Source organism: Anthonomus grandis, chromosome 10 (assembly GCF_022605725.1).
Source record: "Anthonomus grandis grandis chromosome 10, icAntGran1.3, whole genome shotgun sequence".
NCBI classification, from domain to species: domain Eukaryota; kingdom Metazoa; phylum Arthropoda; class Insecta; order Coleoptera; family Curculionidae; genus Anthonomus; species Anthonomus grandis.
This window is the reverse complement of record NC_065555.1, coordinates 4,372,575-4,388,639: the sequence shown is the minus strand read 5'-3', so window position 1 is coordinate 4,388,639 and position 16,065 is coordinate 4,372,575. Positions and strand designations below refer to the sequence as shown.

At 35.0% G+C, this 16,065-nt stretch overlaps 2 protein-coding genes across 3 annotated transcripts; one reads left to right on the top strand and one right to left on the bottom strand.

The window, feature by feature from the left end:
- Positions 1–10,601: 10,601 nt before the first annotated feature.
- On the bottom strand, positions 10,602–11,236 carry LOC126741458 (protein kish-A). The gene is made up of 3 exons (XM_050447872.1): positions 10,992–11,236; positions 10,822–10,931; positions 10,602–10,765 (listed from the first exon to the last, which is right to left on the bottom strand). Exons 1-3 carry the CDS (start codon positions 10,992–10,994, stop codon positions 10,660–10,662), a joined length of 219 nt encoding a protein of 72 aa, XP_050303829.1. The 5' UTR covers positions 10,995–11,236; the 3' UTR covers positions 10,602–10,659.
- Positions 11,237–11,350: 114 nt separating this feature from the next.
- LOC126741457 (mortality factor 4-like protein 1) lies at positions 11,351–14,356 on the top strand. Of its 2 annotated transcripts, XM_050447871.1 has the most exons (5): positions 11,352–11,506; positions 11,568–11,685; positions 11,740–12,035; positions 13,457–13,856; positions 13,914–14,356. In XM_050447871.1, the coding sequence occupies exons 1-5, from the start codon at positions 11,479–11,481 to the stop codon at positions 14,077–14,079; spliced, it is 1,008 nt and encodes a 335-aa protein (XP_050303828.1). In that variant the 5' UTR covers positions 11,352–11,478; the 3' UTR covers positions 14,080–14,356. The 2 variants fall into 2 exon arrangements, with proteins under 2 accessions (XP_050303827.1, XP_050303828.1); XM_050447870.1 differs by having other exon boundaries at positions 11,351–11,506; positions 13,457–14,356.
- Positions 14,357–16,065: the final 1,709 nt, after the last annotated feature.

Sequence of the window (16,065 nt, the reverse complement as noted above, 5' to 3'; positions counted from 1 at the left end):
TTACAATCACGCAAAATGGCGGCCACCTACTAGCGGTCATTTATTTTTCAATGGATTGGTTTAGTCCAGGTATATTTATTAAGTTCATGGAAGAGTGTCACAGTTTCCTTAAATTTTTAATGAAAACTATCCGGAAGCTGTCAGTTAAAGGTAGCGTCTAATCATAAAATCTTTCCAAATATGTGCATGTCAATTGGGGAAATTGTATATTGCAGCCAGGAAAATTTGGCAAAATTTTAAGCCTTTATTTCTAATATGGATTTTAGGTTCGCAATTTATAAAACTGACCTTTTGTTTTTGAATTATTATATCTTTTTAACTACGTTACTCACTTAGAGCGACTATATAAACACAGGATGACTTTAACGCATGATACCCCAAGGACTGATTCTCTTCTTTACTTAAGCATCAATCAATCAATCAATTTATTAATGCCAATATACAAAATAGTATTCACACAAGTCAAGAATTACAAAGTTAAAAAATAAGGTGACTGTTTATAAAAATTCATTAGAAAATTTTTCCTAAAACACTACATAAAACTCATTAAAACCAAAACACAAGGATTGATATACATACTATGAATAATACACAATCACAATATGTCTTAAATAAAATGCAATATATAGGTAGGTACTCAATATCACAGATAGAATGTGAAGTTTAAAAACTCTTCAGTTGAATAGAAGGCATTAGAGACTAAAATTTTATTCTTAAAACGTTCCAAATCTAAATTCACATAGTCGATAGGAAGTTTATTATATAACTTAATAGATAGAAATCCGGGACCACTCTGACACCTTGTTAAGCGTTGGTAAATTGGAACTAGCCTATTTATGTTTCTAGTACCATAGTTGTGTATATCACCATGTACTTTATACCGATCCCTATTCTTGTGTACCCATGAAAGATTTTCCAATATATATACGGAAGGTAGGGTAAGTATTCCCTTCATAGAGAAAACAGATCTACAATCCTCCCTGCAACTCAGCCTACCCAAAATTCTGATTGCCTTTTTTTATAGTAAAAACAACCTTTTTGTTTGTGCGTTAGAATAGCATATGTGGCTATGGGATGGAAGGTGCCAAAATAGGTTGTTCTTAAGCCAGATTCAAATAAACATCCAGCTAGGCGACGAAGGGCATATATAGATGTTTTTAGCCTTCCGGCAGCAATATTAATGTGGGAATTCCAGTGAAGTAGAGTGTTAAGTCATATTTTTATTTAATCGAGGCATTTTTTAATTTTGTTAACTTCGGCAACGCCGCTTTTCTTTGTCATTATTCACGTGCGAAATGCGGCGAGAGAAAGTGGAGTCTTGGGTTGTACGTTAAGACGTTAAGGTGCTGCGTTGTTGCTCTCGCGGCAAATGGCTGTAATTCTCCATATTACGTAAAATAAAAAATTGAATATCCACGAGTGGTGTTTACTTCCCTTAAATAAGATGGGAAAACCCCTACATATTGATGGTCCTTCGCTCCCGGATAGTTCCAGCCAAGCGTAGACACGATATTGATGATCCTTCAGTCCTGGATAGTTCCAGCCAAACGTAAAGTAATGATCATCCACGTTCCACGTCGAAGTTAAACGTTACACGCAGTACCAGAACCCGGATCGCACGTACAAGGTCAGTCCTTTCCATACCTTTATTTACCCCAATCATTTGCCTATAATTTGTCGACTTTGCAATTAATATTGCCTCGTAATCGCGTTAAAATTTAAACAATTTATTTGTTTCTCGTACCAAAAGCCATTCTCGTTTTAAGTGAGATTATGCACCACATCTCGTAAAACCTCGTAATCTCGTAAAACCTCATAATCTCGTAAAATCTCGTTATCTCGAAAAATCTCGTAAAACCTCGTTATCACGTAAAACCTCGTAAAACTTTTAAAACTCGTATATCTCGTATCTCGTTTATTAGGCAAAAGATTGAAGGGTCACTTTAAACATTTCACGTTAGCTTTGCATATTATAGTTATTTATATACCTATTTATGTAAGCAATTTATTGTTTCATTTACTACACAAAGTATCTACGAAATATTGGAATAAATCACGATTTTCACGTATTATTTAATAAAATTAACGCTGTGTTTTATTTGGCATTTGTCACCGTAAATATCTGCAAATTTACTCGTAAATCTTCATAACTTTCCTATTTAAATACATAGTTTGCAGATAACTATAACGATTTTGTTACTCGAAAAATAAAACAAACACAATGTCATATCACGGTGATGAACAAATCGCTCAACCAGAGTTCGATCTAAATCGTTTAAAAAATAATAGGGCTCAAATCAAAGCCGAATTAACCCGATTCATTACATTTTTAAATAAAACAGATCTAGAAAAATCCATCGAATTATTACAAGTACGATACGAATCTATAAAAAATATTCTCGATAAATTTAAAAGTGTTCAGTCCCAGTTCGAAGAATTAATATTGGCTGATTTTCCCGATGATTTCGATGAAACAGCAAATAGTCAGGAACGGGATGACTTCGAAACTCGGTATTTTGAAGCGTTGGCATCAGCGCGTAAGATTTTGGATCGGCAGCGGTTTGAAACTCAAAGCGCCCGCCGTAGTAGCGGGGATGAATTAATAAGACATTCAAATCTATTTATAGACGGCTGTCGTTCCGGGAACGAAAATACAGTCGCGGGCGGCGCTATGTTGCCAAATGCTGGGGCACGACTACCATTGATAAGTTTACCTGAATTTAGCGGTTCATATAGTGATTGGCAGAGATTTCGCGATATGTTTCGGGCTATTGTTCATAATAATAGCGCATTATCAGATGTTCAACGTTTTTATTACTTAGAATCGTCTCTTAAGGGTGAACCAAAAAATTTAATAGCTTCACTAACGCCTACAGATGCAAATTATATTATAGCATGGGAGCTTCTTGAAAAACGATATGAAAATAAAAAAATAATTATAAACTCGCACTTAAAAGAAATAATGGAGTTACCCGCTTTAAGTAAAGAACATCATATCTCGTTGCGACAACTCTCAAACTCATTTTTTAAAAATTATCGGTGTTTAGAAGCTCTCGGGGAAAACGTTCATGATTGGAACACGATTTTAATATACATTCTCTCTACAAAACTAGACAGTAACACTAAACGTGAGTGGGAAACTTATTGTAGGTCAATAAAATTCCCAAAAATCGAAAATTTTAATGAATTTTTGTCTCAAAGGTGTCAAATTTTGGAAGCTCTTGATACAAAAACGGCTTCATATACTAAAAGATTTCAAGAGTCAAAAACATTTCTCACTGCTCAGACAACATTTCGTCCCAAATGTCCTTATTGCAAGGCCGAACATTTTATATACTTCTGCGATAATTTTAAGCAACTATCAGTCTCAGACCGTTGGGACAAGGTGAAAAAATTGAATTTATGCTCGAACTGTCTACGATATGGACACAAAACTTCTGAATGTCGTTCGTCAACTTGTAGAAAATGTCATCAAAGACATGCGACATTACTTCATCGTTCTCAAGAAATGTCAAATTTAAATCCCAATCGCATTCACTCTAATAACAATCAAGGTGATACTCCAAATCAAACCTATCTCACGGAAATCAAAGAAGATTCAAATATAAAGGTTAATGAAATTAAAGCTGATGAAAATCAATCAAAAGAAAATACGGTAGTATCAATTACATGTCAAAATGTTGCTAACTCGTTTATCCTTTTATCCACAGCTCTCGTCAACGTTTATGACGTAGATACAAACGTCATCACTTGTAGGGTATTGCTCGACTCTGCTTCGCAATCAAATTTTATTAGCTCTGCAATGTTAGAAAAATTAAATTTACCATCTCAAAGGGTTGACATTCCAGTTATAGGTATAAATCAAGTCAAAACAAAAATAGATCGTCGAGTCGATGTAACATTTGCATCGCAACATTCTGGCTATAAGGCCAAATTAAATTTTCTCGTTTTGTCTTCCATAACGCAGTTTTCACCTCAAAATTATTTTGACGCATCAAAACTAAACATTCCTTCTGAATTATCTTTGGCAGATCCTAATTTTAATGTTCCTATGGAAATTGACATGTTGTTAGGATGTGAAGTATTCTTCGAACTTCTTTGCATAGGGCAAATTAAGTTAGGCAAAAATCTTCCTATTTTGCAAAAAACGTTACTTGGCTGGATAGTAAGTGGTCATGTTCCGTTTGTTCAGAGTAACTCTACTAAACAAGATGCCATGTTGTCAAACTGTTTTCTTAGCCAGGATTCTTTAGATAAAAATCTAGAAAGGTTTTGGTTGGTTGAGGAAGTTAGCGTAAATCCACGAGCCTTACTGTCTACTGAGGAAATGGAATGTGAGAAGCATTTTCAACAAACCACGACTCGGGATAAAACGGGTAGATTTATTGTAAGATTACCTTTAAAAGATGATTTCACCAAGTTAGGTGATTCCAAGCAAACCGCACTTAATCGATTGTATTCTCTTGAAAGACGGTTAACAAAAAACCCAGAACTTAAAAAAGCGTATACCGATTTTATGAAAGAATACCGAGATTTGGGACACATGTCGGAAATTCCATGTGATATCGTATCGAAATCTCCAATATATTACATTCCACACCACAGTGTTGAAAAACCTGATAGTACCACTACTAAAGTAAGGGTGGTATTTGACGCCGCTTGTAAATCTTCTACTAATATCTCGTTAAACAATGTCCTTAAGGTAGGTCCTACGATACAGAGTGACCTATTTTCAATATTGATTCGTTTTAGACAACATAATTATGTTTTAATCGGCGATCTGACCAAAATGTATCGTCAAATATTAATTCATGAAGACGAAAGAAACTTACAGCGAATAGTTTGGCGTAATTCTGTTGAAGAGGAAGTGAAACATTTCCAGTTGAATACCGTTACATATGGAACGGCGTCCGCGTCTTTTCTCGCAACTCGATGTCTTTTCGAAATTTCCTCAATCGTTTCCAAGGAATTTCCATTAGAAAGTGAAGTGTTAGCGTCAGATTTTTTTATTGATGATCTTCTAACAGGCGCTTCAAGTGTTGATTCTTTAATAAATTTGAGGCGCAATATTTGTAAGATTTTCTCGAATTTCGGGTTTGAACTAAGAAAGTTCCAATCCAACGATCAAACAGTCCTTGAAGATATTCAGCAGGAGTATCTCAATAATAAAAAATATTTAATCACGGATGATTCAAGCGTTAAGACGCTTGGTGTTTCATGGATTCCCAGTAGCGATAAATTTGAGTACAACTCTCATAACATTGTAGCAGATCAAGAAAGTGTTTCGAAAAGAACTATTCTTTCATTTGTCGCGAAAATCTTTGATCCTCTCGGAATATTGGGTCCATTGTCTATTAGAGCAAAGCTTATAATTCAAAGACTATGGCAATTGAAAATTGACTGGGATGAAAGCATTCCGCAACAGCTTTTTTCAGAATGGATTGATTTAAAAAATGAAATTTCCCAAGTCGGTTTAATGCAAATCGCTCGACATGTTATAGTCCGACAACCAAAAGTAATTGAATTGCATGGATTTTCGGATGCCAGTGAAAAGGCATATGCATGTTGCATTTATGTACGTTCCATTAACGTGGATACTAATGTCGAAAGTCACTTATTATGCGCTAAATCCCGAGTAAGTCCTCTAAAATCTCTTTCTTTACCACGCCTAGAGCTTTTAGGAGCTTTATTGTTAGCTAAATTAATTGCAAAATGTCACTCAATTTTGAAACTTGAAATAAGTCAAACATTTTTGTGGACAGACTCCACAATTGTGCTTTCCTGGATAGCAAATGAGCCTAGAATCTGGAAAACATTCGTTGCAAATCGAGTGGCAGAAATTCATCGATTAACAAATATTGCAGATTGGAATTATATTTCGTCCGAAGAAAACCCGGCTGATATAATTTCTCGCGGCTCAACTATTAAACATTTAATTGGCTCAAAACTATGGCTTCACGGGCCTAGTTTTTTGACTGAGCTCGAACATTGGCCACAAGGTTCAAATATTTCTAATTTTACTCGTTCAAGGGATTATGTGCCTGAAATTAAAACACGGTCAGATGTAACTTTTGTTGTACAAGATAACTTAAATACACAATTCATTGAAAAATTTTCGAGTTTAAATAAACTTATACGAGTTGTCGCATACTGTTTAAGATTCTTTAATAATTTAAAAATTTCGAAAGAGCAGCGATTCAACGGAAGGTTGAGCTCTTTTGAACTAAATCGATCGGAATTAACTTTAATAAAGTTAGTACAAAATCAATATTTCTCATCAGAACTTCATGAGCTTAAGCGTAAGGAATGTGTATCAAAAAAAAGTAAGCTCAAGGCTTTATCACCATTTATCGATCAAGATGGAATAATTAGGGTTGGTGGAAGATTAAAGAATTCAAAATTCAGTTATGACGTAAAACATCCCATAGTTCTTCCCGCCAAGCATACTTTTACACAACTCATTATTGATAGCGAACATAAACGTTCCTTTCATTCCGGTATTCACGGAACTTTATCTCATGTAAGGCAAAAATACTGGCCACTTAACGGCAAGCAAGTGGTAAAATCATTTATTAGAAAGTGCGTTCCATGTTTTAAGGCAAAACCGAATATTATTTTTCCTAAAATGGGTGAGCTTCCTAAAACGCGTGTCACTTCATCACGTCCGTTTTTGTCTATTGCAGTGGATTATGCGGGGCCATTTGAATTAAAAGATAGCAAGGGTAGATCGAACAAGGTAGTTAAGGGTTATGTATGCATTTTCATCTGTCTCGCAACAAAGGCTGTTCACATTGAAGTTATCACCGATTTGACTAGTGACGGTTTTTTAAGTATGTTAAAAAGATTTGTTTCCAGGAGAGGTTTCTGCTCCTATATTTACAGCGACAATGCTACTAATTTTGTAGGTGCAAATAACGATCTACTCTCAATTCAGAAATTGATTGAATCGCAGGTTGTTCAGAATTACGTGAGTTACTCCAATATTGAATGGCATTTTATGCCGGCGAAATCGCCACATTTCGGTGGTCTACATGAAGCAGCAGTAAAGTCCTGCAAACATCATTTAAAACGAATTATGAATGGCACGCGGTTACATTACGAGGAGTTTTATACTTTAACCACCCAAATCGAGGCAATTTTAAATTCAAGGCCGCTTGTTCCTTTATCATCCGATCCCAATGACTTGCAAGCGATCACACCGGCCCATTTTTTAATTGGTCACGAGCTCACAGCATTGCCTGAGCGAAATTTGTTGGATGATAAGATCAACTTTGTCAAGAGGTACCGCCATCTTCAGCTTATGGGACAGCATTACTGGTCGCGCTGGAGGAAGGAATATATTCACCACTTACAGCAAAGGACAAAATGGCAGTTCAATAATGATGCTGACTTCCATATTGGTAGTTTGGTACTCGTTAAAGAAGACCATGTTTCCCCGATGTGCTGGCCTTTGGCAAGAATTGTACAATTACACCCTGGAAAGGACAATGTCACTCGTGTGGTGACCATAAAAATGAAAGGTGGTGTATTCAAGAGAAGTATCACCAGACTAGCGTTGTTGCCAACAGAGTGAACTCAATAGACTTAAATAGACTGTTAGAGTGTTAATTCATTTCTTTATTAGTGTTAGTTTACTTAATTAGTCTATTTAGTTTAAATCGTTTGTTTTCTTTAATTGAAAGTCCAGCCTTTCAAGGGGGGCGATTATGTTAAGTCATATTTTTATTTAATCGAGGCATTTTTTAATTTTGTTAACTTCGGCAACGCCGCTTTTCTTTGTCATTATTCACGTGCGAAATGCGGCGAGAGAAAGTGGAGTCTTGGGTTGTACGTTAAGACGTTAAGGTGCTGCGTTGTTGCTCTCGCGGCAAATGGCTGTAATTCTCCATATTACGTAAAATAAAAAATTGAATATCCACGAGTGGTGTTTACTTCCCTTAAATAAGATGGGAAAACCCCTACATAGAGGATCCAATAAAACTCCCAGAAACTTAATAGAAAAATCCTTTCATATGTCAGCTGGTCTCAGAGTAAAAATAATGCTTTGTTGGTCTTGTCTGCGTTGAGATGCAATCGGTTCATGTTAAACCATTCCTGAATTCCCCCCTGCAATACTCTCAATTTCCTCTCCACGGTCTCAAGAGTATCTTCGGCACATGCCACTGTTGTGTCATCAGCAAAAATGGTGAATTTACCAGATGGTTCAGTTAATGGAAGGTCATTTATATAGATCAAAAAGCGGATAGGCCCCAAAACAGATCCTTGGTGAACACCTATGGTTATCCCACTTTTTGCCGATGACACCCCACCAACACTTACCATCTGATCTCTATTGGCCAGATAGGAAGCGAGAAGTTTAACACTGTTGGGACTTAGTCCATATTTAGAAAGTTTTTGCAGCAATATGTTATGGGGAACACAGTCGAATGCCTTGCTCAGATCGCAGAACAAGACACTGCCATATTGCAAATTATTAAAAGCATTTAACAAGTAATCAACTAAGTCTAAAATGGCCATAGTGGTACTTTTACCATTCCTGAAACCAAACTGGCTGGATGTGAAAAGCTTGTTACCCTCAAAAAGTTTCACAAGTTGAGCAGCAATACATTTTTCATGACAAATACAATCATGGCAGCAAGGAGATAGGACGGTAGTTCTCGGGCCTATCAGGATCACCCTTTTTAAAAATAGGTATTACCTTGGCTGATCCGAGCACACGTGGAAAAGTGTTCTCCCTGAAGCATCTGTTTATTAGTTTTGTTACTGGAGCTATGATATTGTTTTTAACAGACTTAATTAATTTAACATTTAGCCCATAGATGTCTTGACTAGTCTTATTTTTTAAGCCATCAATAATCTCTCTTACTTCTATGAATGATACAGGAGAGAAAGAGAACACATTCTCCGGTATACCCAGAACAGAGAGACTTTGGATTAGGTCGCCCTGCGACAGTGAAATGTCTCTAACAGTATCATGGGCAATACGTGAAAAGAAACTATTGAAATCGTCAGCCATTAAAGTACTTTCATGAGATTTTTTCGTTTTTGACGTACCTACACTACTAATTAACAACTTGCCATACGGCCTTAGTTGTATTAGAAGCTGATGAGATGAATAGCTGTAGATGATCCCGCATGGCTTTTAGGTTATTGTATTTCTCTGATCGGTCCTCACTCTATATGTTTTCAGGGGAAAAGATTGAGTATATGCTTTTTCAAGAGAAGATAGAAATATTTTGAAACAGTCATTGACAGCTATACTCTCCTCTGTCACAAAATTCCAGTTATATGAGGAAACCAGTTCAAAGAAAGACAACATACCTCTTTGGGTCACAGGCCTACATACCTTATGGTGGTGCAGAGTCCCACCAATAATATTCTCAACGATCACTTCGAGCTCCTGTCCAAGATGATCTGATATCCCAATATTGAACACACTGGATTTAAAGGAATCAGTACTGAAATTTATAAAAATGTTGTCCAGACAAGCTCCAGCCCTTGTATGGTCTGTTATAGTTTATTGAAAACCATAGCTCCCCATGATGTCAGAAAGGTCAAGAAAAATTCTGCTGATCAGTATTGAAGTGGACATTAAAATCTCCTACAAAAAAATTTTTTTTATGTATACCAATTTTATTTATAATTGATTCAACTGAATTTAGGAATTGTTGGAAATTTCCTGATGGAGGCCTATACATTGCTAAAACATATACATTTAAGTCATTTAAAAATGCTGCACAACATTCAAAACATTTTTCTACACATAAAAACATTGGCCCTTCGACTAACCAGACCTAATTACATCTGATAATTTGTCGTTTTTTTTTTTTTAATTATATAAATAATTTAGTTAATCGCAGAATTCCTCAAACCATAAAACAGATTTACAAAATGAGAGCATTGAAATTTCCCCTTCAATAAATAATATTAGTACAAATTTGTAATCTTTTAAACAAATGCACCGGCTTACTAAATATTCTTTGGTACAATTTAATATCCAAAATCGTGTAATTAAAACATTATTTAATCTGCATTACAGAACTAATACAAACTGGGTGTATCAGTCCTTAAACATTCATACATTAAGTACAATTATTTTAAAGACTAATTGAACTAAGTAGATTTTTATAGTTATTAACCATCAATACTGCATGAAATGAATACTCTTTCAATAATATACCAATATTTATTTGTTAGATCCATGTTTACTCTATATTAGAACAAATGTTCTACTACTTTTGATTACTTACCTATAGAAATAAAACATATCAATTTAACTGTGCCATTAAAAATAATTTTTTAATTTGTATCTTGCAATGTCATGGAAAATATTGTCTTGAAATACCAAACCTTATGCATTGCTTATGATACATCTTCTTTTAAGTAGAGTGAATTTGCTTTCTACTGTAAGAGAACACAATTTATTATAGTAAGTATTAGGCCTGAAGTCAAACAATATACCAAGAATAAAAAAACAAAATTACCTTTTTTGTGCACTTAGAACATTGAAAGGCCTTTCAATGTTCTAAGTTTGTGCACTTTGCAGTTAAACAATAAAGCTACAATCAGTAGATATAAATATACTATCAAACCTTCTCATGTAAAAAATATAAATTTATTCTAAAACATAAATACAGAAATATTACAGGTAAGCGTTAATTATTTAATAAATAGAATAGAGAAGGCCATCATGAGACAAGCAGCGGCAATCCAAGGGCTCTTTCTCTCACCTATCCGAGCACACTTCCAGCAAGTTTTCAGGAAACTAAAATAACCATAAAACATAGAGAACACTCTCAAATATATGGGGGCGCAACTCACCCTGTCCGGCTTTTGTCCAAAATCGTGGGAAAAAACGACTTTAAGTAGGCACAAGTGCATATTACCAAGAGGACCACCGTTAGTAGGCTTTGTAGGTTAAAAATTGCAGACTGAAAAGGACCAAATGCGGCACTGGGGTAGATTACATATAAAAGTGACCGTTTTCTTACCATTTTTCCGTGTTAGGGTGAAAATCATTAAAGACTCTTATTTAGGAATATTGAAAACATAAACAGAAACAACTCGACAACAATTTTTTGAGGTTATGACGTGTTGTGACGTTGGAAGTGATCGAGCTGGCACCATTGCAACTTTATTTTATTTATTATTAAAGTAGGAGAACTTTTACGTCACATTATATAGAGCCAGGGCTTATAATTATTATTTTGGAACGTTTTTTAATAACAAAAAATACATTTTTTTATGGGCAAAGGTTACATTTACACAAATATGGCAACATGGTCGGATTTGAAATTGTTGACGTGCAGCAAAAGCCATATTTATTTGTGATATAAGCCAGCAAAAAAGGCGGCGCAAAAAAGAAGAAGAAGAAGGGAAACTTCACTTTAGTCATGTCAATTGTGATATGTTCAGTTTTATTTTCCAAATAAACCTATTCAGAGAGTTTTATTGTTTTTTAGCAAATTAACGGGGACTATGCCTCCCAAATATAAATTTCAAGAGGGTAAACCTTTCCCTCTGCTACCCCCTTTAACAAAAACCCTTGAAATATTTACAACTTTTAGGTGAGAAAGTGCTGTGTTTCCATGGGCCCCTTATCTATGAAGCCAAATGCCTAAAATGCCAAATAACCAAGGAAAAACAGGTGAAATACTTTATCCACTACGCCGGCTGGAACAAGAAGTAATACCTCCATAAAATATACCAAAAACAACTTTAAAAATAAACTATTTATAGCTGGGACGAGTGGGTGCCCGAAAGCAGGGTCTTAAAGTACACGGACCAAAATATAGCGCGGCAAAAGGAGGTTCAAAAGGCCCACGAGGCACAGGGCAAACAGAAAAAAACGACGAAGAAAGCATTGGCCTCCAAAACTGGAGATACCGGCAGCATAAAGGATTCTGATTCTAGGGCAAGCACCCCGGTTTCTGAGGTTAGTAAGGGCCCCAAGGGAGCTAAAAGGGAGGCTTCGACCCCTACTGGGGGCCCAGAACTTAAATCAGAAAAAAATGAACCGCCTAGAAAGAAAAAAGGTAAGAAGAATCCACTTATTGTCAATGATCGTTAGATAAGTTTAACCTTAATGCTCGACAAAGGGTTTTGTGGAATAGGGTGGAAGATCTTAGGTTAAGGAGGAACATGATCTGGAATACTGTGAAGACACAAAAAATTCAGAATATAAAAAAAAGTTATGTTAAATTCTTTGGTGTCTACACACACCATTATTATTGATTATCTACTGCACTATTTGTCATTTTAAGCAATGTTTTAATGTGTAAAATTCCCATTATATGCTGATGGAAAACATGCCATAAGATAAGAAAGTGACAAATATGCATTTTAGAAGGAAACATGCCAATAAATGTTTGTTCCCTGAATCATTTTAAGACATAAGTAATAATGGTTATGGTGGGACTTTAGATGTTACATTTGATAATCATTCATGGGCTTGAAGTGACCATACATAACTGTAGCATAGGATCCGTTAGTTACAGAGTTAATCAGTGTCAGAACGAATAATATTTGTGGCATTATGGAGTTAAACCCTTGTATGTATAACTTTGTTTTACTTTTGAAAAATGGTTCTTAATTAAGTAAGTCATCTTTGTTACTTGACCGTGATTTTATGGAATATTTTGCTGTTTCTAAATTAACCTCCCTGCACCCCATTTGTAACTTCTTGTTTCAGTTTAGTGTACAATAGTTTCTCTTGATATGTTGAGTAAGGAGGGTGTGTCACTAACAGGGTTTGAAGAAATCATGTGTTTCTTCTATTAAATTTTATGTGTCTACAATAAACAGACAACCCAATTAAACTCTATTTACTTATCAAGAACATAAAATCAGTCAATAATGGATAGTGATTTTCTGGTCAAAAATATGCCTTTGCCTGTACGGGGTCGAACATTCTATATATAGAAATTTTTTATTTACTTATAGCTTTTTAACACAGAAATTAGTTAAACTAATTTACAGGGGTTGCTGCCTAATAACCTTGTAAAATTGTAGTGATTTTTTAACTAATGTAGTGAAGATTGTTTTCTTATTAGTAGATCACAACTTGAATATGCTACAATTATAACATGGTACATACATAAGAATATACAAAAATATGGCCTTTTTTCTATCATCAATATATTGCTTCAATTGAAAAGGTTCAAACTAAGCTCCTTAAGACCTTTTAACCATTTTCATGGTAGAAATGTGGCTGTAAAATTGCCTTTGATCGGGCATTTAGATTTCTGAACAATCATCATGATATTGATATTTTAAATGTGTCTTTGAACCAATTTAAATATTTGATTAGTGGTAAACTCTGCAAATGTTAATTATATCATAGTTTTGATTTGTTATGGTAATTGTTACTATTGTTGTCATTTCAAACATTAACTTTATAATAGTTAATTCTTGATTGTGCTGTAATGAGGAGATAAAGTGGATCACTTTTTCGCAGCCAAAATTCCCGATCCGACCGTAGAACCGGAAGAAGAGTTCAAAGCGAAAGTCGAGGTCCGCGTCAAATTACCGGACGAACTAAAAAAACTACTCGTAGACGACTGGGACATAATCACTAGGCAAAAGAAACTTTTTAACCTCCCGGCCAAATACACCGTGGACAACATCTTGGACAGCTACTTGGCGTTTAAAAAGTCCGTAAAATCCAATACGGTTAACAAAGAGGGCGCCTCCATAGAGACCGTCAAAGGTATTAAAGAATACTTTAATGTGACTCTGGGTACCCAACTGCTATACAAGTTCGAAAGGCCTCAGTACGCCGACATAATGAACGAGTACCCCGATAAAAAAATGTCGGAAATCTACGGGCCGATTCATCTTTTAAGGCTCTTCGTCAGGTACTATATGCCCTCTCGTTTGTCAACACTTCAAATTAATAAAAGGGACATTTTCAGGTTAGGGTCTCTATTAGCGTTCACCCCATTGGACGACCGGAGTATTCAACTGTTGATGCAAAATGTGCAAGATTTTTTAAAATTCTTAATTAAAAATGCGGGGCAGTACTTCAGTTTGCAGGAGTACGGCAACGCAACGCCCGAGTACCATAGGAAGGCCGCATGACACTTGGGTGGGGATTTTAGCGAGGAGGGCTCCGACTTATTTACTGACGATAGTGATTAGTGAGTCTCAGTAGAATCGTTAATTATTTAAGAGAGTTTTTATTGTAATTGCCAAGCAGAGAAGTATAGTGAGGGAAAAAATTCAAATGGTGAAAAACTACGATAGGAAGACCTTTATTATATGTATTAATACATTGATTTAATGTAATTTTATATTAGGCTTTATTCCTAATTGTAATTGTATCATAAATTCGTTTTAGAAAAATTGGATTTAAATTAAGTGTCGAGTTTTATTTTTTCAAATACATGTTCTTACAGAGCTATTTAACATTAATTTTGAAACTTTCTTAAAATGCTGAAATAGGGGTCCAATGAATTTGATTGAGGAATCTCCCTGCTAATTTTCAAGCATCTTAGTCATGTTGTTTATGAGTTATAACGATTTTGTGAAATTTACTTCTCAAGACAATTTTTGACCGAGTTGTATTTATTTACTAATAATTAAAATATTAATGCAAGATGGTATAAACCTTACAGAACAATCATCAGAAAGATGCTCTACGCCCAAAGCACCATTTTATTTAAATAATGAAAATATTCCTAATAAGCAAGTAAGCTGGTTTAATGAACTTAAAATATATGCGTAATAGACTTCATTTTATGGTAAATTTAAATAAAAGAGAGCCTAGTGCTATGCCAAAGAGTACCATAACAAAATATAAAAAAAACTACAGAATTAATAAGAAAATCAAATGACGAATTTATAAAAAAATCGACAAGCTATGTGGAAGCTTTTCAATAAAAAAAACAAAAAAATGATACCTTTATCCCAAATTCAAAACTTGATGCAAAAATGAGATAAATAAACTTGAAAATTCTCAACGGACATTTACAGACTACCTAATTTCTAACTCAATGAAAAACATACCATCTTTTAGGTTTAGTGACGTTGATATAGCTACCTTAGTGATTCAACCTCTTACTGTATTAATAAACCAATCTATAGCTTGCAATACATTTCCTAAAGTTTTCAAAACTGCAAAGGTGGTATCTCTGTTCAAGAATAAAGGCTTAATTTATGACTGTGCAACAATTATCGTCCAATATCTCTGTTGCCAATATTGTCCAAAGTTTATAATAATAAGCCTTTATTTTGAACAGGCAACTTGCCCAATAACAGGAAACAGTTGCAAAACAATGAAAAATATAGTTAAAAAAACACAAACAAACCTAAAAGAAAAGAAAAAAAGTAAAGTAAAGTCACAATCTCAAAAGTTATCCAAAAAATTAGAATAACTGTAACTTAAACACATGGGTCTTAATCCCAAGAGTAATGATCCACCAAGATATCGATAATCACATGAACCGGAGAGAAATTTATATCGCACATGTGACAGATCCGATTAAATGTAGCGCATATTGTATATAGTGGCGATTTCAACAGGATGTTAGTATGAAGCCTTGGCAGAAAGAATGTTAGGGGATGTCTAGCATTAAGCCTAGGCACCATGAAACGTACACCAGAAAGAAGTACAGGACTATCAATGAATCCATTCAGTAACCCATGCAGGAATTTTACAGAGAAGATCATTCTTCTGAAATGTAATGGATGTAGATTGAAGCGTTCCAATAGTTGCCGATAATCAAACCCTCTTACCGGATATATGCCATCCTGCCTGAAGGCCAAAAACTTCAGCAAGTCTACGCTGAACAGATTCAAGGAGACCAACATGATTCTGATAGAGCGGGTTCCATATAATACAGTCAAACTCCAGTTTTGATCTCACAAAGCAACAGAGAAGCAAAGCCTTCTCAGGGCTGACTTGACTAAGTTGTTGAAGTGTGGAACGAATGTAAATTCAGAGTCAAAGGTGATACCAAGATCAGTAATTTGCTCTAATCTACTCAAAATAGTATCATTAATAAAGTAATTAAAATTTAAGGGTGTTTTTGATCTAGAGTAACTGACCACACTACATTTAGCCGC

Coding starts and splice junctions, on each gene's coding strand:
- LOC126741458 (XM_050447872.1), bottom strand. Junction 10,766..10,821: donor TTGGACAAAAGCCGGACAGG/GTGAGTTGCGCC, acceptor TGGTTATTTTAG/TTTCCTGAAAACTTGCTGGA.
- LOC126741457 (XM_050447870.1), top strand. CDS start 11,479: ATGCCTCCCAAATATAAATTTCAAGAGG. Junction 11,507..11,567: donor CAAATATAAATTTCAAGAGG/GTAAACCTTTCC, acceptor TACAACTTTTAG/GTGAGAAAGTGCTGTGTTTC. Junction 12,036..13,456: donor ACCGCCTAGAAAGAAAAAAG/GTAAGAAGAATC, acceptor ACTTTTTCGCAG/CCAAAATTCCCGATCCGACC.